The 24,591-nt window shown below is 40.3% G+C and overlaps 1 protein-coding gene across 2 annotated transcripts in view; it reads left to right on the top strand.

Moving 5' to 3' along the window:
- Positions 1-20,687, top strand: part of UGGT1 (UDP-glucose glycoprotein glucosyltransferase 1) — a 111,000-nt gene extending 90,313 nt beyond the window's left edge. For both annotated transcript variants that reach the window (XM_027554526.1, XM_027554517.1), the window contains 11 exons: positions 145-230; positions 1,992-2,076; positions 3,445-3,533; positions 3,989-4,093; positions 5,327-5,411; positions 6,420-6,602; positions 8,007-8,167; positions 9,331-9,445; positions 14,002-14,118; positions 14,542-14,710; positions 16,588-20,687. In XM_027554526.1, the coding sequence (XP_027410327.1) occupies positions 145-230; positions 1,992-2,076; positions 3,445-3,533; positions 3,989-4,093; positions 5,327-5,411; positions 6,420-6,602; positions 8,007-8,167; positions 9,331-9,445; positions 14,002-14,118; positions 14,542-14,710; positions 16,588-16,613 (1,221 nt within the window). In that variant the 3' untranslated portion in view covers positions 16,614-20,687. The remainder of the gene's footprint in view (positions 1-144; positions 231-1,991; positions 2,077-3,444; positions 3,534-3,988; positions 4,094-5,326; positions 5,412-6,419; positions 6,603-8,006; positions 8,168-9,330; positions 9,446-14,001; positions 14,119-14,541; positions 14,711-16,587) is intronic.
- Positions 20,688-24,591: the final 3,904 nt, after the last annotated feature.

The raw sequence follows: 24,591 nt of genomic DNA, 5'->3' as shown, positions 1-24,591 counted from the left end.
TGTGGGTTTTAAGAATTGCATTGGTTTAAGTATCTTATTTAAAATAAAGTTGACTGACATTTCAAAAAAGAAATAGCTGTCCCTCAGAAACAGCATTTTGATGTTTCCAAGAGAACTAAAATTTGTCTTGTCTTCTGGTCCTAGGGCTATTTTCAGTTAAAAGCCAACCCAGGAGCTTGGATTCTCAGACTAAGAAAGGGACGTTCTGAAGATATTTACAGAATCTACAGGTAGGATTAAATGATACAGGTGCATTTTTTCAGAATATTCTGCAGTATGAATCAGCTTGAATTGAATAGTACACTGGCAGTTAGGCAATTAGAATTTACTTTGTAATTGTATGTGCTTTTCCAGAAAATGAAATGTGGAAGAGTTGTTGGGGTATAATTGAACAGTAAGCAGTATAAATATTAGCAATATATGTAATCAAGTCTGGCTTCAGTCCCTCTTTTGTGCTAACTGTCCCAGCACCAAATCATTCTGTCAGCTGTGATGAAAACCATAGGCAGATGAGAAAGTGAGTCATTTTTAGGAAGGAGAAAAGAAATGAAGAACAGTTCAGACTTTTCAACCCAGGGTAGTATATTTGTGTACCCTGAGTGGGTTGCAGATTGACCAGACATAGGTAGGCTTTGGTCTTAGAACCTTGGTGGGAGCACTTGTCTTTTTAGGTCTGAGAAAGCATGGAAGTACTCCCAGCATGTCTGTCAGTAGCCTGCTGTTTTGCTTTAAGGTTTGCTACAAGTGACTGTTGCTTTAAAAAAATTATACTGCCTTCTAAAGAGGTGTGGTCTAAATTCTGTTTAACACAATTTAAATTAGTCTTAAGCTATGTGAGAAGACGTCATGCCAGTTCATTTTGGGAATGATTTCCATTAGTTATTTGAAAACAACATCATGTTGTGTCCTCGTCTTAGCTTCATAGAATCTGATCTGACACACATGAAAGCAATGTGAATTTCTGCATATTTCTTACCAAGAAAATAGAAGATTTTTGTATTATAATTATATCTTCATTGTACATGGTAGGGTTTTCTCCAATAAATGTTTTCCCTAAATATGGTTTTAAAGAATTTTAGTACTGTCATTAAGAGCTTATCTGTTGTCTTTCTAAACCCCATGCCATCTGTATGCCCTTTTCTTAGCCACTCTTCCCTCTAGGGTGTGTGGGCCTCTTTCCACCTAGCAGTTGAGGGCTCTCTTCCTTCTGTGCTTCCTGGGCTCTGGAATGTTCCATGCTCCCTATCAGAATCTCACCTTTGCCCATGAACTCTGCTCTCTGTTGGATGGAAGTGAATTCAGTGAATTCATATTTTATCATGGCTTTATATAATTAGCATCTTAAAAATTGGTGACTGGAAATTTTAGACATTATCGTTGATTAGGGAGGAAATACTCTCTTTAAATTTTCTCCTCTGCTCTGTCTGCTTGCAAACAGAGCTTGTTTTAGTTCTTCCTGCAGAGTATGGACGCTAGATTGAGTACATGGCCTGGACTTGGCTGTGTGCCTCCAGGAAGGACAGAGTTGAAGCCTTTACCAAACTCTGAAGTAGAGCTGTGTCTTGCTATGTGTAAAGTAATGCGTGCATCCGCACTCAGTCATGTCCGACTCTTTGCGACCCAGTGGACTGTAGCCTGCCAGGCCCCTGTGTCCATGGAGTTCCTAGGCAAGAATATTGGAGTGGGTTGCCATCATACTCTTGCCAGCACTGGGAGCCTCTCAGTGTATGGAAGGTCATTCAGTGAGGGGCTCCAGAAGGAAATTTGGGCTGTGACCAGTTCACATGTTCAACATGTAAGGGTAGAGATTTTGACAAGTGCCTCTGTGTTGCTTGAAGGGGTTTTCTGCAGGTTGTGAGAAAATAATTTGTTCAGAAAAAACTCCTTTATGGTGAAAGATGGTGGAAAAATACATCAGATTGATGTAAGTCCATTTACTGCAACTTGAGAATTATGATTTGTGATACCTGCTTCCTTTCTTCTTTTCTAAGTCACGACGGTACAGATTCTCCACCCGATGCTGATGAAGTTGTTGTTGTTCTCAACAACTTCAAGAGCAAAATTATTAAAGTGAAGGTAAGTTTGGTATATTAAGGCAGCCACTCTATTTTAGTTGATAAAAGCAGCAGTAACTTGGTCTTTAGTAGCTGTTATATAAAAATATGTATCTTTAAACCAGCTCCAAACTATATGAGGTGATGGGATATGTTAACTCCAGAAAAAGTGCTGTTATTATGGTGAAAAAGTCGCACAGCTGTGTCCTACTCTTTGTGATTCCATGGACTGCAGCCTGTCCCACTCCTCTGTCCATGGAATTCTCCAGGCAAGAGTACTGTAGTGGGTTGCCATTTCCTCCAAGAGATCTTCCCGACCCAGGGATCGAACCCAAGTATCCAGCATTGCAGGCAGATTTTTTACCAACTGAGCCACTAGGGAAGCCCGATCATTTCACAGTATAGAGCTGTACCAGGCCATCATGTCCTGCACTTTGAATTTACTCAGTGTTACTTGTCAGTTATATCTCAGTAAAGCTGAGGAGAAAGGAAAGAAACCCACCTAAGACTAATTCACCTTTGGGATTTTACTGTAGCCTTATAGCAATGCGGCTTGAAATGCAAAGCATATTTTGTAAATACAAGTTTGTGGCTTTCTTCAGCTGAGAGGTTGCGCCTTTTGGGTTATCTCATTGAGCAGTGCAGGTCTCATTTTACATGAAATGTTTTCATAGATACCGCTTTGTTTGTACAATCACAGTTCACATTATTTTTTGAGAACTGGGAAGAATGCCAATGAGAATTTCAGCAACAATAATAAATGGTGGTAGCCTTATTTAATTTCTTCTCACTTTTGCTTTCTGTTCTTAGAACTTTGAAATTCCTAGTGCATTATATTCAAATAAAAGATATTATGAGACAGTCATTATACTCTAAAATCTAAAGCAGGCCACACATGGTTGAGCAGAAAAATGATCCCTACGCTCTCGAGAAGTTTTAACCCCTCTTTGCACTAGTCAGTCCTAAAACAAGGCTGTCACGTGAGATGACTCCTTCCTGGCAGCTGGAGCATGTGCGCACTGTACTCTTTGCCTAGAACTAGAGTTAGCTTGGTGAATGCATTTCTGTTTTTACTTAAACTGTAAGGTTCTTTGCCCGTTTTTCAAACTAGAGACAGTTATTATCTAGTTACAAGAGGTTGCTATCTCCTCATCAAGATTTTAATGTGGTATGATGAGCATAGTTCTGTTGAATGTGTCTGGACTCATTCAACAGAATTCAGCATTCATGTTCCTTTGAATGTGTCTGGACTCAGAGTATGTTATATCTGCTCGCAGGAGAATTCACTCTCTAGTGTGGTCAGTATTCAGTGAGCATCCCGTGAAGATCAGTTCAGTGCCTCCTCAACCCAGTAGGGAGAGTGAGATTCATCACATGTGACTGATTGCAGGTTCAGAAGAAGGCAGACATGGTGAATGAGGACTTGCTGAGCGATGGGACTAATGAGAATGAATCTGGATTTTGGGACTCCTTCAAATGGTAAATTGGCATCAGAAAGAAGTGATGTTTTTAAGGAAAAACTGAGATGTAAATGCCATCCCTCCCTTCTTTTGAATATAGTAATCCTGTCTGGGCTTTTCAGATTCTGCTCTGTGCATCCACTTGTGTGTAGAGTAGATGAGTGTTCCCTACTGAGTACTGAAAGAGGTTAGTGTCCCCTCATAGTGGAGTCCTTCTGTGCCTGACTTCCTAACTCCTGTCGGACCTTTCCTGCTCTTTGGAGAGTTGAGTGGTAACTGCTCAGTTAAATTTCCATTGTTTGTTTTGCATTCTAGTGGACTAGTCCAGTCTTCTCCTGAAGCTCCACAAGGCCCTCTGGGCAGCCTCCCTCTCTTTGTCCTGGTGGGAAGTACCATCTCCTTCCCCTCCCCTTAAAGGGCAACATGTCTGTACCAGCATTTCAAGTATTCTTGTTTTTACCTTCTTTATTGTAGGGGCTTTACAGGAGGACAGAAGACCGAGGAAGTGAAACAAGACAAAGATGACATAATTAATATTTTCTCCGTTGCATCTGGTCATCTCTATGAAAGATTTCTTCGGTTAGTCATGTTTGGTTATTTCAGTATATATGCATGAATTTGTCATATTGTTCATTAGGGAATACACGTTTTATGGGATTCTGCCCATTATACTTCTTTGGATTTGAGGCAGTCTGAGGATTGTGTATAGATGATTATATATTGTTTCGATTTGGCCAACCTCATGAAATGGACTATATAATATATAGTAAATGAATCTGTATAGCTATTATAAGGTTATAAACCTTTAAAACTACTGTATGCACATGATAAAGAGTGGCTTTTCATTGTCCACCAAACATTGCCAAGGATAGAGAATAGAGGTGGAACAGGGCCATGGACCTGCCTTCTGATGACTTGTAGGAATTTAGAGCTAGGAGGGATCTTAGTTGTGTTTTATAGACAGGCTGAGACTTGGAGGGTAGCGGGACTCGACTGAGGTCACATAGCCAGAGTGGAGGGGAGGCACAGGCTTGGCTGGTGAATGCAGCCGCCACCAGGGGGAAAGCCCTCAGGGGCGCCTTGTGGTCAGTGGTCAGGGGGGCTTGGCTATGAATATGCACCTTTGCCTGGCAGTGACTCTCCTAATGCCAAGGCTCTTTTTTACTTGTAATTTTCCACTACAAATCTAATATAGCAGATAATCAAGATGTCATTTTACTCATGTTTAGCTGTCATATTCCCAAGAAATATATCTGACCTAGAATTGTAATGTCAGATGTTAACAACCACTGAATTTAATTAAATTCCTTGACTCAACATTTGTTTCTGTTTTCCAAGTAGGGAATCCTGAAGCTATGATCATTTGCCATCCCCTTCCTTCTGCCTACTGTCCTCCCTGGCTGGGCTCCCCGATGTAGGCTGGGAGAGGCAGTGCTATTACACAGCTGCTAAGGCTTCACCGACTTTCTTTTTAGAGTGATGTAGTCATTAAACACAACCTCCGTGATTCATTTGTACCATAATTAATGTGTCAGTTCATAAAGGAGTTTATTTTAAGGTGTAACGTAATTAGAACACATGCCTTTATTAGTCTGGTGTATTTTTATAGGTGATAAGTACTTCTTTCTCATCCAGTGATGACTCTATAAAATGAATAAGTGCAAGTTTCCAATTTCCACTATTCAGGGTCTCTCTTTGCCTAACTGAGCCATTAGTTAGCTCTGCCATAAAGAACATTGAGTCTAGTGATTGATTTTGTTGAGATTAAAAAGATTTGAATGATTGTTATTATTGTTTGCTTTTGTTTGACAGCATAATGATGCTATCAGTACTGAAGAATACCAAGACTCCAGTGAAATTCTGGTTCTTGAAGAATTATTTGTCCCCCACGTTTAAGGTTTGTTCCTTAGGCTTTGAAAAGGAAAACATTCTTATTAAGGAGATATATACAGTGCAATATACTGTTTACTACTTCTACTTTATCTGTGTATTTAAAAATTTTTTCCTTTTATTAGGTTACTGTAATTCACCTGCATAATTATATGTTGATTATTCTTTCCCCTGTCTGTTCGGGGGGAATAGTTGTTATAAAACCGAGCATAGAATTATGACTTGGTTGAAGCTTAGATAACATAAGAGGAGAGTCTGTTTCTTCTGTTTTGATGAAGTAACATTTCTCAAGCATGAATGTCCTCATTTAATAAGAAAGCACAGTACTGGTTCCAGTGAGAAGGATGGTTTGTTCTGTTTTGAACAACTGTACCCAGTGATCTGTGGAAGTAATATATCATCTGTGCAAAGCAAAAACACACATGGAAAGTTTAGAAAGTTTTCTGCTTTGTTTTTATCAGTATTTGTCATGCAAATTGATTTATTTGCATCTTTTTCTTTGTTGTTCTGTAGAATTTATTAAGCAACTTTTAATATATTCAGTAATATCTCTCCTAGATAAATAATTCACTTCTGGTCCCCTAGGGTACTTATATTTAGAATCTGAAAGACTTGATGGCAGCAAACTTGTTCAGAGTATTTGGGTTTGCCATGTCATTCCCTGGATTAGACTTAGTGGTGAGAAAGGCTTAAAATCAAGCTCAAAAAAATGTTTTACTGAAATCAAGTTTAGACAAAGTCCATTTCTCTTAAACACACACACATAAATTAGTTATATAAAAGCCTTCACTTAAAGATTTCTGGTCATCTCATGTGTGATTAGAAATCATAAAAAATGGAGATTTGACAGAAAGTTTATATGTATTCTTTACGTAGTCACAAGTTAGTCAGGGTCACATTCCTTCATTAGACTGCTGATACAGTAAATGTGTTTTATTTGTGCCATATTTGTGGTTTGTTGCCTGACTTGTTTTTCTTAAAGTAAATGCTTGTTGTTCCCTGTGTCTGCAAATAGGAGTTTATACCTTATATGGCGGACAAATACAATTTTCAGTATGAGCTTGTCCAGTACAAGTGGCCCCGGTGGCTTCACCAGCAGACTGAGAAGCAGCGCATCATCTGGGGTTACAAGATCCTCTTCCTGGATGTGCTGTTTCCACTGGTTGTTGACAAGTTCCTGTTTGTGGATGCGGATCAGGTGAGCTCTCAAAGGCTGGGTTTCAGCAGTGCAAATTAAGGGCATTCGAGTTCCTTTTCCTTTTTAAATGATTTTATCTTTCCAATTGTGGAAAAATACACACTTATTTTACATTATTCAGAATATGTGAGTCTATTTGTAGAACAGCAGTGGCAACACAGACACTGAGAACAGACTTATGGACATGGCTGGGCAGCGGGGAGGAGAGGGTGGGGGGTATTGGAGAGATTAACAGGGAAACATACATTACCATATGCAAAACAGACAGCCTGTGGGAATTTGCTGTCTGACTCAGGGAACTCATACTGGGGCTGATAATAACCTAGAGGGTTGGGATGGGGAGGGAGGTGGGAGGGATGTTCAGGTAGGAGGAGACATGGGTAAACCTATGGCTGATTTATGTCGATGTTTGGTAGAAACCAGTGCAGTATTGTGAAGCAATTATCCTTCAATTAAAAAGAAAAAGAATATATGGAAAGGTATCACCAGATGTGATCACTTTTAGAGTTTGCGTTCAGTGTATCTCCTTTCATCTTTCCTCCTGTGCCTCTTTTGTGTAGTTGTGATCACATCATTTATGTAGTTTTGTATCTTAAATTTTACTCATGTAATATACAAGCTAAAATTGAAAAATTTGCCGGTTTAACAAAACACTGCTTGCTGTCATCTCCAGTCATTTGCCCCAAAGCTAGGAGTTATTGACGTGGGTAAGAGAGGGGGTTGGTGCCTGGCCTTGACCATATAGAACTCTTCAGATGGTCTTCCTGCTATCAGGAAGACAGCTGACTTAATTAAAAGGAACATACAAATTTTAGAGCATACACACTCAAAAAGTGTAAATATACTTCTGCCCTACAGCCTTTGCCTTTATCCTGAACTATCTAAAACCCGAGTTCCTCATCTGAGTGGAAGTGATGTAATGTGTGCAGAAGTCATTTGGACAAAAATCATCCAACTCTTGGGAATTCTGCCCCACCTGGCTCATTTATATCACAGGTGGCTCAACATGAAGCCTGCTTTCCTAGTTCTACGATCACATTTCATCCTTGCTGAGCACTTACTGTGTGCCAGGCATCGTTTTCCATCTGTCATACACGAGTTCATGTGACCCTCCCAACAAGCCTGTGAGATGTCCAGTTTAGACCCAGAAACTGAGTCACAGAGAGGCAACACGGTGTGCGTCTGTTTTACTCCTGCCTTTTTTTGAATACTTAGAGTACTGTGTCCCAAGCACTGGGCTAATCATCTTACGTGCTGGAGAGGACAGTCAGTCAAGAAGCAGCCAGGCTTGAACTGGGATTGCTGCCTGTGCCACTGATCAGTCCCTGAGCTGCCCTCAGTATTTTTAGGAAACTGCTGTCTGCATGGGTGTTAAGCAAGTGACTGTGATCCTTTCTTCTTCAGATTGTACGAACAGATTTGAAAGAGCTAAGAGATTTCAATTTGGATGGTGCTCCTTATGGTTACACTCCTTTCTGTGACAGCCGCAGAGAGATGGATGGCTACAGGTTCTGGAAGTCAGGGTACTGGGCCAGTCACTTAGCTGGGCGAAAGTACCATATCAGGTAATGAGAATGTTATGGTTTGATTTTCATTTCCTTAAAATTAATTTTGTGTATTTAAAATTGTGAGTAGGTAATATGTTAATGTGGATCAAAAATAAGAACTATAAAAAATAAATAGTGAAAAGCTGCCCCATTCTGTCTACTTACTGTGTCTCCTAGAGTGTTTTAATTTTTAGGTAAAAAACTATGACTTCTTTTTTTACACAAAATATATCCTACCTTATTTACAGTTTGTGCTTTGCTTTTTTAACTTGATGTTTCTAGTAGACCTTACATCAACATGTAGAGAGAGACCTTTTTCCTTTTTGTATCAACATATTATTCCAGTACATGTATCACTGTGGTCTTGCTATGACACACAACGTTATTTGTTGTTGTTTAGTCACTAAGTTGTGTCTGACTCTTAAGACCCCATGGACTGTAGCCTGCTCCTCTATCCATGGGATTTCCCAGGCCAGAATACTGGGGTGGGTTGCCATTTCCTTCTCTGGCAGATCTTCCCAGTCCAGGGATCGAACGCTCATCTCCTGCGTTGGCAGGCGGGTTCTTTACCACTGAGCCACCAGTTAAACACACAATTTCCTATATTTCAAATATACCTATAGAATAGATTCCTGAAACTCCTAGGTGAAACAGTGTGTGTATTTGTTGTACATCTGTTGTTTCTGTATATTATCTTCTCTGAGAAAAGTGTGATTTGGACAGTAGGGAAACCTGTGGGAAGCAACATATATAGAGAGAAATATTGGGATGTTGGTGATTAAGTATTGTACTGTATGCCCTTGATCCGAAGGAACTATAACACTTGGTTTTTTCCTGTGTAACATTTAAGATATCATCAGGATATCTTTGACTAATGATTATCAATTACTATAGTTTTTATTATCAAACCTGCTGACATTTGCTAGAAACTTCTTTTGCCAGAGATTATTTCCTTTGGAACAGTGACAGAATGAGCTTGTGGTACCAGAATATGGGTTTTGTAATCACTTCCTGAGCATCTTTGAAGTGGTACATACTGACTGTGAGCTCTACTGAAGAGCCTCAGCTTACCTTTTCCACGAGAAACCAGAATGTTAGCCTAGTGATCTGTTCCATTCATCAGTGGGGTTACTTTTTCTGCCATAATCCATGGTTATAACAAGTGGATTTTCTCTATCCAGTGCACTGTATGTTGTGGATCTGAAGAAGTTTAGGAAAATAGCAGCTGGTGACAGACTCAGGGGCCAGTACCAAGGTCTGAGTCAGGATCCTAACAGCCTTTCAAATCTTGATCAAGTAAGTGGCCACTTTTTTTGGTTAACAGTTTTGGTGATGGGTGTACAATGTTGTGTCAGAAAATGAAATAGTATTTGCTTCTCATTTCTCTCTGTTGAGATAGTGTTTTGTTTTTTTGTGGAAAGGAATTTGTGTTTATTGGGGGGGTGTGTGATTTTTATTTGCCCTTAAGAGAGGACATAGTGGTAAAAAATATGATAGGCCTGATGTCGGTTTGGGGAGGGAGATGGAAGGAGGGCACTGCCATATCTTCTCATTTTGTGCCCAGCTAAGCTGATAAATTTGTTTCTCTGCCTGCTAGGGTCAGTTTGTTTCTCTTCTTTAGGAACCAACTATCACAGCACAGGATATAGTATTATTATTTCTCTTTTTTCTATATCAAAAACCATGGTGTTTTTTTAAGAAGTTTAGCTGAATCACTATTTATTAATGCTAAACATTTTTTAGAGATGAGATTGTAGTTTGTGCTTTTGGTACATAGTTTCACATACTTTGTTTTGCTTAAGTCTGCTTTAAACATTTTTCAACCTTTATTATGATATTTAGCACCTATAAATAAGAGTGTACAAAACAAAATATGTAAATACATATTCATATGCATCAATGAAGTACCACACAGCACACACCCATGTACTGCCATCCAGTTTAGGAAATTCAACATTCTTCCAACTCAAAAGCCACCCTCTTCTGCAACAGCATCCTAGCTTTTGTGGTAATCATTCCATGGCTTTTCTGTGTTGAGTAACTACTTACACATGTGTCCTTAAACACTATAGTTTTGCCTGTTTTTTTCCCCTGCCTGTCTCAGTGGGATTATACAAGGTGTACTCTTTTGAGTCTAACTTCTTTTGCTTAACATTATGTTAATGAAATTCATCCATGTTGCTGTATGAAATGGTACTGTTTTGTTTATTATAAATTTGGATTGTTTTCCATTGTTGTCTTCCATGGATACTGCTGCTGTGATCAGTTATACATGTCTTGGTTGATGCAAGACATTTGATGTACATGCAAATACATGTACACATATTGCAGTTGTGTATACAACTACAAGTTGAATTGCTGAACCATCAGATGGGTGGATCTTTATCTTTATTAGATAATCCCAAACAGTTTCCAAAGTAGTTCTGATTTATACTCCCATCAGCAGTGCAAGGATTCCTGATGCTCTGTGTTTTGAGTAATACTTATTGTTAATCGAATTGATAAGATATGAGCTAGCATCCCATGTGGCTTTCAACTGGAGAGTTTCATCTGTTTATATTTAATGTAATTATTAGTGAGGTGGGATTTACATCTGCCAGTTTCTTGTTTTCTATGTATCTTTTGTGTTTCTCAGTTCCTACATTACTGCCTTCGTTCATAGATGTTTGAATTCCCCTCTTGTTTCTTTCACTGTATACGTGGAGATTTTCTGGGTTTTTGTTTGTTTGTTCTAGCCCTGTTGCTCTAGTCTGAGAAAGTATTCTGTATGATTTTAGGCATTTAAAATCTGTTGAGCTTTGCTTTTTGATCCAGATATGGTCAGTTTTGGTAGACATTTCATCTGGTTTTATACCCTGCAGATGTTAGATGTGATGCTTTTCTTTGTATGTCCAGTAGGTGAGGTTTAGTGATAATGTTGTTACTGAGTCCAAGCGCAGTCTGCTTGCTGCATGAGAAGGCAATAAATTGAGAGATGAGGTGTTGAATCAAGGAATAGCAACTTTATTTGGAGACCTGGGTGTCCAAGAAGATGGTGGACAGGAGTCCTAGAGTACTATCTTATTGGGGATGCTAGTTTCTTTTATAAAACAGAGAGAGGCTGGAGGTGAGGAAGTAAAGTGAAGAGGCTGGAAGTCTTGCAAAATATCTCCTGGTTTGGCCAGCCTCTGGGAGGGGATGTGTTGATTTCTTCTTTCCTGCAGCCATTCACAGGTGGACAAGATCAACATGTTTCTCTAAGCTGAACAAAACCCCTTGAGTTTACCTTTCAGGCCGAGGGACAGGGTTCCCCAAGGCAGGCCATTATGTATGCTTGTTACTATAGAAAGCATCCTTTTAGTGATTTAGAAAGCATCCTCTAGTGATGACAAAAGCAACAGAAAGCATAAGGTAGAGAAACAGATCCAACAGAGTCAGCTTTTGTTCTTTCCTGTTACATTCTGTGTGTTTTGTCTGTTTTTCTATTAGAGGCAATTATGTTAAAATCTCTTTCCATAAAGTGAAATCTTATCTTTAGTTTTGTCAAATTTTGCTTGATGTACTTAGAGACTATATTGTTCATTGCCTAAAAACTTAGAAGTCATATATATTTCTGACAAATTAACTTTTTATTATTTCTGTTGACGCTTTTTGGGCAGGGGCTTGAAGCGTGCTTCATCTAATATTAGTATAGCTACACTGGTTTTCCTTTTAGTTAGTGTTTCATGGTGTATTTTTTTATCCTTCTGTTTTCAATAGTTCTTAATCCTATGTTTTAGTTCTGTTTCCTATAAAGAGCTTATATTGGTTTGTTTTTTCATTTGGTGTGACCATCATTTAATTTGAACATTAATACGCTGATAGTAAATGTAATCACCAACAAGTTTGGCTTTTCCACAGTCCCCTTGCTTATGCCATATGTCCTGTGTGTCTTTTTTTTCCTTAGTTTCTTTCCAAATGATCGAGAGTTTTTAATAATTCTATTTCCCTCTATACAGTTTTAAATAATTTTTTAATGATTAGCCTAGAGGTAACAGCATGCATTTCTGACTTTGCAAAGGCTAATATTAAATAGTGTTTTACCCAGCTACTGGACAGTGCAAAGACATTAGAACAGTTCTTCTCAAATTTTAGCATAATAAAAAAAAAAAATCACCTGAAGAACTTACTAAAGCACTAATCTTTGGGCCTCAATCCTCCACAGGCTGATTTAGTAGGTATTGGGTTGGACCTAAGAATCTACATTCTGAGCAAACTCTGTGCTCCAAGTCCACATACTACATTTTGAGTAGCATTGTCTTAGACCTCATTAACTCCGTTTATCCATTGTTCAGATCAAGTAATATTTCATTGTATGTGTATACTACATTTTGTTTGGCTATTCACCTGCTGGTGGACATTTGGCTTATTTCCATCTTTTGACTGTTGTAAATAATGCCTCTATGAACATTGGTGTGCAAGTATCTCTTTGAGTCCCTGCTTTCAGTTCTTATGTGTGTATACCCATAAGTGAAATTATTGGATCATATTGGTTGTTTGTGTCTTTGGACAATAGAACATTTTATTATTAATGTGTCAAACTCAAAAGTTTTACTAAGAAAAAAGCTTCAAAGCATAGAGTACAGTTGGCTTCAGAAAACATGTGGGCTTCATCTCCCTGGGATCAAGCCTCAGTTGACAAGGTGAATGTAGAGCTTCCTTTTTGGCTTCAGAAAACATGTGGGCTTCATCTCCCTGGGATCAAGCCTCAGTTGACAAGGTGAATGTAGAGCTTCCTTTAAGCAAAACTTTGACATTACAAGAGCCACATTCAGTGCTTAATTGGCTTTTAGAAGGCAGTGCTGTTTTTCTTAGAAATGCCCTCAGGAAGGGAAGTGTGTTGTTGCTGTTCAGTTGCTAGGTCATGTCCAACTCTCCTGACCCTGTCAACTGCAGCAGGCCAGGTTCCCCCGTCCTTCACTATGTCCTTCACTATCTCCTGGAGTTTGCTCTAATTCATGTCCGTTGGTGTTATCTAATCATCTCATCTGCCACCAGCCACTTCTCCTTTTGCCTTTAAATCTTTCCCAGAATCAGGGTCTTTTCTAATGAGTTGGCTCTTTGAATCAGGTGGCCAAAGTATTGGAGCTTCAGCTTCAGCATTAGTCTTTCTAATGAATAATCCGGGTTGACTTACTTTAGGATTGACTGGTTTGATCTCCTTGCAGTCCAGGGGATTCTCAGGAGTCTTTTACAGTACCACAATTTGAAAGGATCAATTCTTCAACGCTCAGCCTTATGGTCCAACTCTCACATCCATACATGACTACTGGAAAAACCATAGCTTTAACTATGTATATGGTTCTTTGTCAGCAAAGCAGTGTCTCTGCTTTTTCATTTGCTGTCTAGGTTTTTCATAGCTTTCCTTCCAAGGAGAAAGCAGACTATTTGTGAGTATTAGCCTAAAGTTTTTCAGGTGCTTCTTATGGGTAGGTGTTTTATGGATCATCTAAACTTTGGTTTTTAAAAACACCATCAATAAATACTGTAGGTACTTTACAGTTTTTGCTAAGGACTCTCTCTGTTTTAAAATTTTGTGATTGGCATGTGATATGTAATGAGCAGCTAATTTGCTGTTCATTTAAATTTCCCCTAGCACTTTATTTCTAAATATTCTGTTTTGTATTTTATTGAAGCATAGTTGATTTACAATGTTGTGTTAATTTCTGCTATACAGCAAAGTGATTCAGATATAATATATGTTCTTATTCATGTTTTTCCATTATGTTTTATAATAAGATATTGAATATAGTTCCCTGTGCTCTATAGTAGGACCTTGTTGTTTATTCTCCTAGAACTTCAGATTGTTGTGTTCTGTCTTCTCTACTGAATAGGATTTGCCCAATAACATGATCCATCAGGTGCCAATTAAATCACTCCCTCAAGAATGGCTTTGGTGTGAAACGTGGTGTGATGATGCCTCTAAGAAAAGGGCAAAAACAATTGATTTGGTAAGTTGTCTGTGGCTCTTTTCTGCATTCAGTCCAGTCTGATGTATAGCTAGATAATTTGGTCTTTCTCTGTAATTGTGTAGTTCAGGGGTTGGAGGACTTCTTACAGTAACCTCAGCAGGAAGGCAAGTCCTCTGTTGTCTAATGGGGCTGTGTTCACTATTTAGAATCCATGAAGGTACCATTTGTCTTCCAGATCACTCTGTGCCTTGTTTTTCCGAATGGACTTTCTCTTTCTGCCTTCCAGTACTGCTCCACGACTTCTTTGCAGAAGCTTTGTACGGCCCCGACCACATTGCTTCTCATGTCATTGTTCTTTTTGTCCAGTTAGGACCGACAACCCAAGAATAGAAACACCTCTGAATGCTATATAGTATACCCTTCCTTTAACTCGGTTGAAGTACGTTATTTTGATTTTCACAGTGTAATAATCCAATGACCAAAGAGCCCAAGCTGGAGGCCGCTGTTCGAATTGTCCCAGAGTGGCAGGACTATGATCAGGAGATCAAACAGCTACAGCACCGCTTTCAGGAGGAGAAGGAAATGGGAGCACTGTATAGAGACAAGACAGCAAAGGAGGCAAGCCGAGAAGGTATGTACAGATCTTTGGCTTTAGGTAGGTGCTTCTTGGCCTGTCTGATTTCTGTTGCAGAAACAGAATCTTGTAAGAACAGGAAGAATCAGTTATTCAGTCTTCCATCGTGACATCTGATAGTCTATATTTTTCACTTTGCTTATTCAGTTGGACTTCTAGACAGTATTTATTAATGTAATTGCTGCCTTTCTTTCTTCCTTTTTTTTTCTTTCTCCCATCCTTCTTCTTCTCTTCCTCCCTCCCTTCCATCCTTCCTTCTTTTGTTTTCTTTCTTTTTTTGAAGAAAGAGTGCTTTGTGATTATTATTGTTTAGGTTTATGAGTTTTGTGATACATGACATACACTGGTTTCTCTACTTTGTGTACATTTTGAGTGGTAGCCAGTCTAAAAAATTGTTAGAATACAAAAAGTGACTTTATATAAACCTTTAGTAAGATTTACTCTGGATTTTAATTTATTCAGCTCAAAACTAATTCTAAAAAAGCAATTATAGAAATGGATCTTGAGTGTTTCACCTAAATATCCTGAAGACTATGCCATGATATTAAAATCACAGCTGAAATGTTGGACATTCACCATAAAAATAATTAAATTCATCAGTAAAACATAAAGATTTTCATAAATAAATGTGTAAAGAATGTAGACATGCTGTTTAAATAAGATAGAAAACACAAATAATAAATGAATTTGAAGAAACAGTAATCAAATTAAAGGACTCTAGCATTACTATTCGGAGAAGGCAATGGCACCCCACTCCAGTATTCTTGCCTGGAGAATCCCATGGACGGAGGAGCCTGGTGGGCTGCAGTTCATGGGGTCCCTAGGAGTCGGACACAACTGAGCGACTTCACTTTCACTTTTCACTTCCATGAATTAGAGAAGGAAATGGCAACCCACTCCAGTGTTCTTGCCTGGAGAATCCCAGGGACGGGGGAGCCTGGTGGGCTGCTGTCTATGGGGTCGCACAGAGTCGGTCACGACTGAAGTGACGCAGCAGCAGCATTACTAAAAGAGTGTACATGCTTGTAATGCCAGGTTTCTCTGGTGGCTCAGATGGTAAAAAATCTACCTGCAATGTAGGAGACCCAGGTTTGATCCCTAGGTCAGGAAGATAACTTGGAGAAGGGAATGGCTGCCCACTCCACCGTTCTTGCCTGGAGAATGCCAGGGACCAGGGCAGGCTGCAGACCATAGGGTCATAAAGAGTTGGACATGATGGATCAACTAACACTTTAACTTTTGGTGATTATTCCATTTGTTGGGGAAGATGGTGGTGAAACTCTACTGGGTGAATCTTGTTGAAGCTGTGTGCATTAGAAAAATCCTTGTTAAAAGGCAGTAAATCAATCATCAGGATTCATTTAAATTTTATATCCTCAATAATTCCTCTCTTGAGAATTTACCTTGGAAGAAATACTTCAATACAATAAAGAAGTTATATACATGGAGAAATTTATTTAATATCATTTATTTTTTTAAAGGCATTGGAAAACAGTTTAAACACCCAAGACTAGAAAATGGTAAATTACACTGCTATAGAGGAAAATGTATACGTTATTAAGTGAAAAAAGAAGAATCCTGACTAAATATATGTGCATTTTTACTAGAAGTAAATATTGTACTTGTGAAAACAATTTAGAGGGAGTAGGGGTATACAGTTAGTTTCAGTGTTCTTGAAAATGAAAATGTATTATTTGTTTTTGCTTTCAAAATATGACACAAACACATTAAACCAAAGCTCCTAAAAATTTAAAAAGAGAGATACAGTGGAGGTGGGGCACAAATAATAGGTTTCAGTAGCAGAATATGCCCAGTCTGTACTTTATAACTTGATAGTGATCCGTTTTTTCTCCACTTGCTCTCCTTTTCCATAGGACCTCAGACACATGAGGAATTATGATCTCCACGGAGGATAGGAAATTATACCATTTGAAAAACACTTTTTATATTAAATGCTAGTTTTTTCCAATTTGTCTATACAACTGCTGATGAACCGACTGGGCATGCCGCCCTGTTCATCCTGACTCCCGCACGCTGGCAGCTCTGGATCTCTGGAGTTAAGGCTTTCTACTAGATTCGAACCTCAAAGGAAGACAAGAAACTGATCTTTGGGGGACTCTATGAAGAGCAGGCCTCTCACCAGAAGAGAAGATGGCAAAAGCAACTGGAAGAGAAACAAGCCCACACGTGCTGCAGTGTCTTAAGAGGCCACTAGCCGGAGCCGCCGGGTCCTCCTTACCTCAGTCCACGGGGAGGGGCGGCGGAGCTCCTTGCAGCGGGGGCCACCCTTCCGGGCGGATAGTGGGTGGGGCGGCGCCCATGCGGGCCTCTCCGGGTTTGCGCCAGTGGGCCCCTGTGCCCTTCCCCAGCATCAGGTTCATTGTTAAATTGAAACCCAATGAACAATCATGTGTCTTCAGGCTAAGCTCGGGGCAAATTAATTTGGGGAGAGGACGAGGGGAGGAGGGGGTGGGTTGGGGTGAGGGTAGGGAAAATAGCAGCAGTAGGAGGGCTCTGGAATGTTGGGGGAGGGGTCATGAGGAAAACCAGAAATTGGCCTTTCTCTTTTATAAACCGTCAGAACCATTGTGACTAATATGAAATGAAGACATTATTCTTATTCTGCACCCAGCCCCAGTGAACTTTTTAAGTAATTGTTTTGTAAGCAATTTTTGTATTTGCAAAAGTCTTTGCTTTCTCTTCCCACTTTCTTACAGGAAGTCTGTTATTTCCTTATTGGATACAGCCATAGTAAGCCTCTCTAGTGATCCACCTTGAGGGGTTCAGAACTCCCTCAGGAAGGTCACCACATCATTTACCCGCTGCTTCTCTGCAGAATTTTTGTCTCTCAGACCCAGGGGAAGTTGGCTTTGTCTTTTCTCTACAAAAGACTCCCAGATCTGAGACCAGGAGAGATTTTGATTGTGTAACTCATTTTTTTATAAATACACCGTTCTGTAGTTCTTTCAGTTTAAGCCAGCAGACGTTGCCAGCCTTCCCCTCGTTCTGCCTCTACAGAGTTGCTTCTTGAAGTAAGAAGGACTCATGAGTCATGGCTTTTTGTGTCGTTAGCAACCCGGAACAGCCCTTGCACAGCAGCCTTTCCTACTGGGTGGGCAGTGCTGGGAGGCACCCAGAGGAGTCTTCCGGTTGTGTGAAACTGCAGGTCCTGCTCCCCGTCTGCCCAGGCTGCAAGCTACAGCTGCAGAGCACTCCATAGACTCCTTCCAGGGTCTTAGGACAAATATCAAATAATTAATTTTTTTCCATATTCATATGCAAGCATTAGTTCAGGAGTCTGTAAGTCTGAAGGAGCTTTTGAGTTTGCTTTTGTAAAAACTGGGGAGGAGGGACTTGTAGATAAATTGATCCAAGACTAAAAAGGTCCCTTAGAGTTATTGCTGTTGACAAAGGCGGTAGTGTGATCTATCCCCCCACCCCCACCCCCCAACACTGCTCCTCTACTGGTCAGAGCAGCTAAAGGGATAGAATCAATGAGGATGAAAGACATTTGCTCAGCTTCATCTGAGGTTTAATTAAGTCTTCCGAGAAGCTGCTGTCGCCACCACTTGTGTCTATAAACCATGGGCACAGTGGTGCTTTTTTCCAGTTTATTTTCTGGGATATTGAGCAGGAAATAACTAAAAAGTCACTGGGATATGCTTTCTAAATGCTGGTTCCCCTGGGTCATGGAATAGGGCACCTTTCCACCTCTTTATGCCTGGTCTCTCATGCGTATTCTGTATGAGGAAGGTGCAGTGTGAAATCTGTTCTCTGTTCAGTGTGTATTCTCATTGCCCCTTAGCACCCTGGATTTAAGTCTCTAAATATGCAAGCCCCAGCCTGCTTCTGAGATGGCCTCAGACCCTCCTCCTCATGCCAGGAATTCTTGGTTCATGTGGCATAAGATCTTCCAAAACGAATCTCTAGCACCCTAGGAAATGATGCTGCCACAAAAATTTGGTCTTGGTCAGCTTTGTCTGCTGTTTCTACTGTGTGAAAGCAAATTGTGACTGAAAAGATTGGTAGATTTTTTTTCTAAGAAACATGAATTGATTTCATTGAAAAGTTGAAGCTTCTGGAAACTGTTCACAGTGTGTTGTTTTTAACCATCATGTATATGTAATGAATCTTTTTCTTTCATCATGCCATAATAGAAAACTTGTCTTAATCAGTGCCAGAGTGATATGAAATAACGTGACATGTCAGAATGAAATGCAACAGTGTGACTTTTTGTGTTCTGTGAACAGTGATATTTGATTGAGGTCAAAATGCATGTAACACAATCTGCTGTTGGGGCTGTGGGGACATGCCTGTGTTTTGTTTTAAAATTGTCCTCTGTACGTAGCACATTGAGGATGATGGTGTGTTAGTTTTCCATACAATTGATAAAGTGTTGAATCTCTCACAATGCATTTCAGATTGCACACGCATCTGGTAAGCCCATGTATTTTGTGAACTCAGCTCTCTGGAGAGAGCAAAGGTTTTATAAACATTAAGAAGCAGTTCCAAGAATGGAGCTTAATTTCCTCTGCTGTCCTCACGACTTCCTATTACGAACCTTCTTAAGATTCTGATGGAGTAAACAATGATTATCTGGTTGCAGAGTCCCTGATGGCCAGGGACAGCAGTGCAGCTTCCAGAAGAGACTGGGAGGAAGGAAAACCCATTCCCTTTGGCTGGGAGTTACACCATACTGCCACTGTGACCTGGAGCTGGCCAGATACCACCCTCAAAACGAGTACGATTCCCCTTCCCCCACACCTGCTTCATGAGTAAATTTAGGTACTTGAAAGCAGTTTTTTCCCCCCTACGATTGTCATGAATGGTTAAAAGAAGTGATTCAGCGCAAGAGTTCCAAGGGAACATCTAGTGTGTTTTTCTGGATAAAATGATGTTAGTGCTGGAGTATCAAATTTCATGGAACTATTAAAGTTTTTGTAAAGCTATGTAATGGAAGATTTCTCTTGGTAACAACAAATGGAGGGTGCATTGTGTGCAAAGTTATTTAAATTTATATTCCATTGTGTAATTTTAATAGTTTTTTAAATACTTTATTTTATGGGGACATTTTTGTGGGTTAATCAACTTGAATATTGCTGTTAAGTGTCTAGTCTGGTGGGATAAACTTTTTAATTTAAATTTCTGTTTTCTCAGTCTTGACATAGTGAGGAAAGACCTTTAACCTGACAGAGTTCACCACATGTAGACATCGTTAACTCAGGTTGTCATTGCCATTTCAGAGTATCTGGAGGATACCAGTTCCTCTTTTATTATTTGGTCTTTGAGCTCTCAACCTAATGCAGAAATGACTTTTCTGGGTGGCGATGAGTCCGTGCCCTGACTGGAGGATCTCTCCCTGTCAGGGTGTCATGAGTGCTGACAGTTTTTAAAAAACAAATCAGGAAATCAGCTTCCGAGGTAGTCCAGAAGTGAGGCCATCTCCTGAGCCCTTTCCAGTTACCTCACAGCACAGAGGCCAAATGTGGCAGATTTAAGTAGGACATGAGTTAGGGTATGAACCAGGGCCTTCATCCCACCTGTAATTTATGCATCGCCTTACTTGTCACCTTTTAGATTTCCTCAGAGAAATGGGTATAATTCCTCTTTAAAATGAAAATAGCAAAATACAGTAACCTAAGGTCAACAATTTGAGACAAGAATATGAAGTACCATGTTTTCCAGTCACTTGTTTTTGGTAATAATAAGGTAAACATGGAAAAACAAAGTAAAATATTAGAATTTTTAAAGAAACTATGTACTTTAAAAAAACCCTTTGCAACTCTTGTGTTTTACTGTAATCATGTTCTATGAAATGCACCATAGGTTTGGGTGCTGCCCCTTGCTTTGGAGCAAGCACTGGGGCGCTAAGTGTCTGCAGAGCCCTCTGCGCCGGAAATGAACTGAGAATGAATTTCTGGTACTGTAATGAAAATAAGGTCAACACAATAAACTTTTCCTTCTCTTCTTTAAAGCCCCCTGGTCTGTCATTCAGTTCTTCGGTCTAGGAAGAGTAGATGGTTAGAGCTCAGAGTTCCACGCCTTCATCTGACACATGCAGCAGGCCTGGACAGGAGGAAGAACTTTACCTGAACATCCTGTCTAGTGAGGAGCTGGGTCCAGGTGCAGCCGATTCTTTCGGTTCTCAGGAGAACGTTTAGGCCTTTTCTAGGTCCCAGACTTCGGGGAACTGCTTCAGGCAGGATCTGGCAGGCAAGCTACCCCAGAAGCACTAACCATAACAGGAAGGATGTCAGGGCCTTTGTTCATTTTGGAAATTCTCCGAACTACTCTGGGGCTGGATTTAAGGTTGAAGATACAGTTCCCGCTTTTCAGGTGCTCACTGGGCACTGCAGGCTGGTGTAACGAGAGCTGTTGCAGAAGTGGAGGCTGGGGAGGGGCCCTTGTGACTGTGAGAACAGCGAAGAGCACCTGAGGTGGAGGAGGGGTTCGGTGGCCAGGAAAAGCCTATACAAGGAGATGGCGCTTAAACTGAAGCTTGAGGAACAGTAGCGTTACCCACAGAGAATGAGGGAGATGGGGATACAGGGAGGAGTGAGAGCTGGTGTCGTCTCATTTAGGGAGTCACGTGTGAACCTCTGTGGCTGGTGTCATGGACAGGAGAGAGGTGCTGGAGAGGTGATCTGAGTTGGTCTGGGGCCATCAGAAATCTGGGTGCCGACACGAAATCACATTTTTCTTGTAAAAAAATTACCACTGATGTATATAGCATGTGAAGGTACAAGTACACAAACATATACCTTGGTAGATTTTCAAAGGGGGAAAATCCCAGAAAGGAGGAAGCCACAGAGATTTGAATTTGCCTTACAGGTGTCTGGTACTGGGGGGAAAACATTTGCATTTGTGTCCCACCAGGTGAAAGAGCCTGACGTTGGGAAAGATTGAAGGCAGGAGGAAAAGGCAATGACAGAGGATGTGATGGTTGGATGGCATCACCAACTCAATGGACGTGAATTTCAGCAAACTCTGGGAAATAGGAAAGGACATGGAAGCCTGGCGTGCTGCAGTCCATGGAATCACAAATTGTAAAAGATGATGCTGTGAAAGTCCTGCATTCAATATGCCAGCAAATTTGGAAAACTCAGCAGTGGCCACAGGACTGGAAGAGGTCAGTTTTCATTTCAATTCCAAAGAAGGGCAATGCCAAAGAATGTTTAAACTACCCCACAATTGCACTCATTTCACATTACTAGCAAGGTAATGCTCAAAATTCTTCAAGCTAGGCTTCAACAGTATGTGAACTGAGACCTTCCAGATGGACAAGCTGAATTTAGAAAAGGCAGTAACCAGAGATCAGATTGCGAACATCTGTTGGATCATAGAAAAAGCAAGAGAATTCCAGAAAGACATCTACACTAAAGCTTTGTGTGGATCACAACAAACTGTGGAAAATAAAGAGATGGGAACACCAGATCACCTTACCTGCCTCCTGAGAAACCTGTATGCAGGTCAAGAAGCAACAGTTAAAACCAGGCATGGAACAATGGACTGGTTCCAAATTGAGAAAGGAGTCACCTTGCTTATGTAACTTCTATGCATTGTACATCATGGGAAATGCCAGGCTGGATGAAGCAGAAGCTGGAATCAAGATTGCCAGGAGAAATATTAATAACCTCAGATATGCAGATGACACCACCCTAATAGCAGAAAGTGAAGAGAAAAAGCCTCTTGATGAAAGTGAAAGAGGAGAGTGAAAAGTCTGGCTTAAAATTTAACATTCAAAAAACAAAGGTCATGGTGTCCAGTTCCATCACTTCATGGCAAATAGATAGGGAAACAATGGAAACAGTGACAGACTTTATTTTCTTGGGCTCCAAAATCATTGTGGCCTGTGACCGCAGCCATGAAATTAAAAAACGTTTGCTCCTTGGAAGAAAAGTTATGACAAACCTAGATAGCATATTAAAAAGCAGAGACATTACTTTGCCTACAAAGGTCCATATGGTCAAAGCTATGGTTTTTCCAGTAGTCATGTATGGATTTGAGATCAGATCAGATCAGATCAGTCGCTCAGTCGTGTCCGACTCTTTGCGACCCCATGAATCGCAGCACACCAGGCCTCCCTGTCCATCACCAACTCCCGGAGTTCACTGAGATTCACGTCCATCGAGTCAGTGATGCCATCCAGCCATCTCATCCTCTGTCGTCCTCTTCTCCTCCTGCCCCCAATCCCTGCCAGGATGTGAGGCCTGGAACATAAAAAAGGCTGAGAGCCGAAGAACTGATGCCTTTGAACTGTGGTGCGGGAGAAGACTCTTGAGAGTCCCTTGGACTGCAAGGAGATCAAACCAGACAATCCTAAAGGAAATAAGTCCTGAATATTCATTGAAAGGACTAATGCTAGAGCTGAAACTCCAATACTTTGGCCACCTGATGCAAAGAGCTGATTCATTGGAAAAGACCTGTATGCTGGGGAAGATTGAAGAAGGCAAGAGAAGAGGACGACAGGGGATGAGATGGTTGGATGGCATCACCGACTCAATGGATATGAATTTGAATTAACTTTGGGAGATAGTGAAGGGCAGGTAAGCCTGGCGTGCTGCAGTCGATGGGGTTGTAAAGAGTCAGACACAACTGAATGACTGAATGATAGCAACGGTGTTAGAGGTCAGTAAAAATTCAGGGCTTTCCACTGAATCCAGGTCCTGGCCCTAGGATGAAAGGCTAATCTAAAATAGATTCACTCTGTAGTTTTAGTTGCTAAGCTGTGTCTGACTCTTTGCAATCTCATGGACTATAGCCTGCCAGGCTCCTCTGTCCATGAAATTTCCCAGGCAAGAATACTGGAGTGGGTTGCCATTTCCTTCTCCAAGGGATCTTCCTGACTCAGGGATCAAACCTGCATGTACTGCATTGCAGGTGGATTCCTTACCACTGAGCCACCAGGGAAGCTCAGACCTACTCTAATAAAGTCTAAAATCAAAATGATCCGCTAGTAACTTAACTCCCTACTAAAACAAAATGAATAGTTTTCATGTGAAAATTAATGAATCCAGGGTCTGTACATCATTCAGAATGTCCAGTATACAATATGTATCTAATGTCTGATTTATATGTCATAAATCAGACATAAGAAATAGAAATGCATGACATATAAATGAAGCAAAAAAAAAAAAAAATCAAGAGACAAATAGGCAACCAAGATATTGAAAGTATTGAATAAGAATTTAAAATAACTATTCAAAAATGGGAAAGGAGTATGTCAGGGCCGTATATTGTCACCCTGCTTATTTAACTTATATGCAGAGTACATCATGCAAAATGCTAGGCTGGAAGAAACACAAGCTGGAATCTAGATTGCCAGGAGAAATATCAGCAATCTCAGATATGCAGATAACATCCCTCTTATGGCAGAAAGCAAAGAGGAACTAAAGAGCCTCTTGATGAAGGTAAAAGAGGAGAGTGACAAAGCTGGTTTAAAACAACATTAAAAAAATGAAGATCATGGCATCCAGTCCCATCACTTCATAGATCAGGAAACAATGGAAACAGTGACAAACTTTATTTTCTTGGGCTCCAAAATCAATGAAGGTGGTGAGTGCAGCCATGAAATTAAAAGACACTTGCTCCTTGGAAGAAAAGCTATGACTAAACTAGAGAGCATATTAAAAAACAGAGACATTACTTTGCTGACAAAGGTCCATCTAGTCAAAGCTATGGTTTTTCCATTAGTCATGTATGGATGTGAGAGTTGGACCATAAGGAAGGCTGAGTGCTGAAGAATTGATGGTTTTGAACCGTGGTCTTGGAGAAGACTCTTGAGAACACCTTGTACTGCAAGGAGATCCAACCAGTCCATCCTAAAGGAAATCAGTCCTGAATAGTCATTGGAAGGACTGATGCTGAAGCTGAAGCTC

Source organism: Bos indicus x Bos taurus, chromosome 2 (genome assembly GCF_003369695.1).
Source record: "Bos indicus x Bos taurus breed Angus x Brahman F1 hybrid chromosome 2, Bos_hybrid_MaternalHap_v2.0, whole genome shotgun sequence".
NCBI classification, from domain to species: Eukaryota; Metazoa; Chordata; class Mammalia; order Artiodactyla; family Bovidae; genus Bos; species Bos indicus x Bos taurus.
Note: the sequence above shows the minus strand (reverse complement) of the source record. Positions and strands in the feature narration are given on the sequence as shown.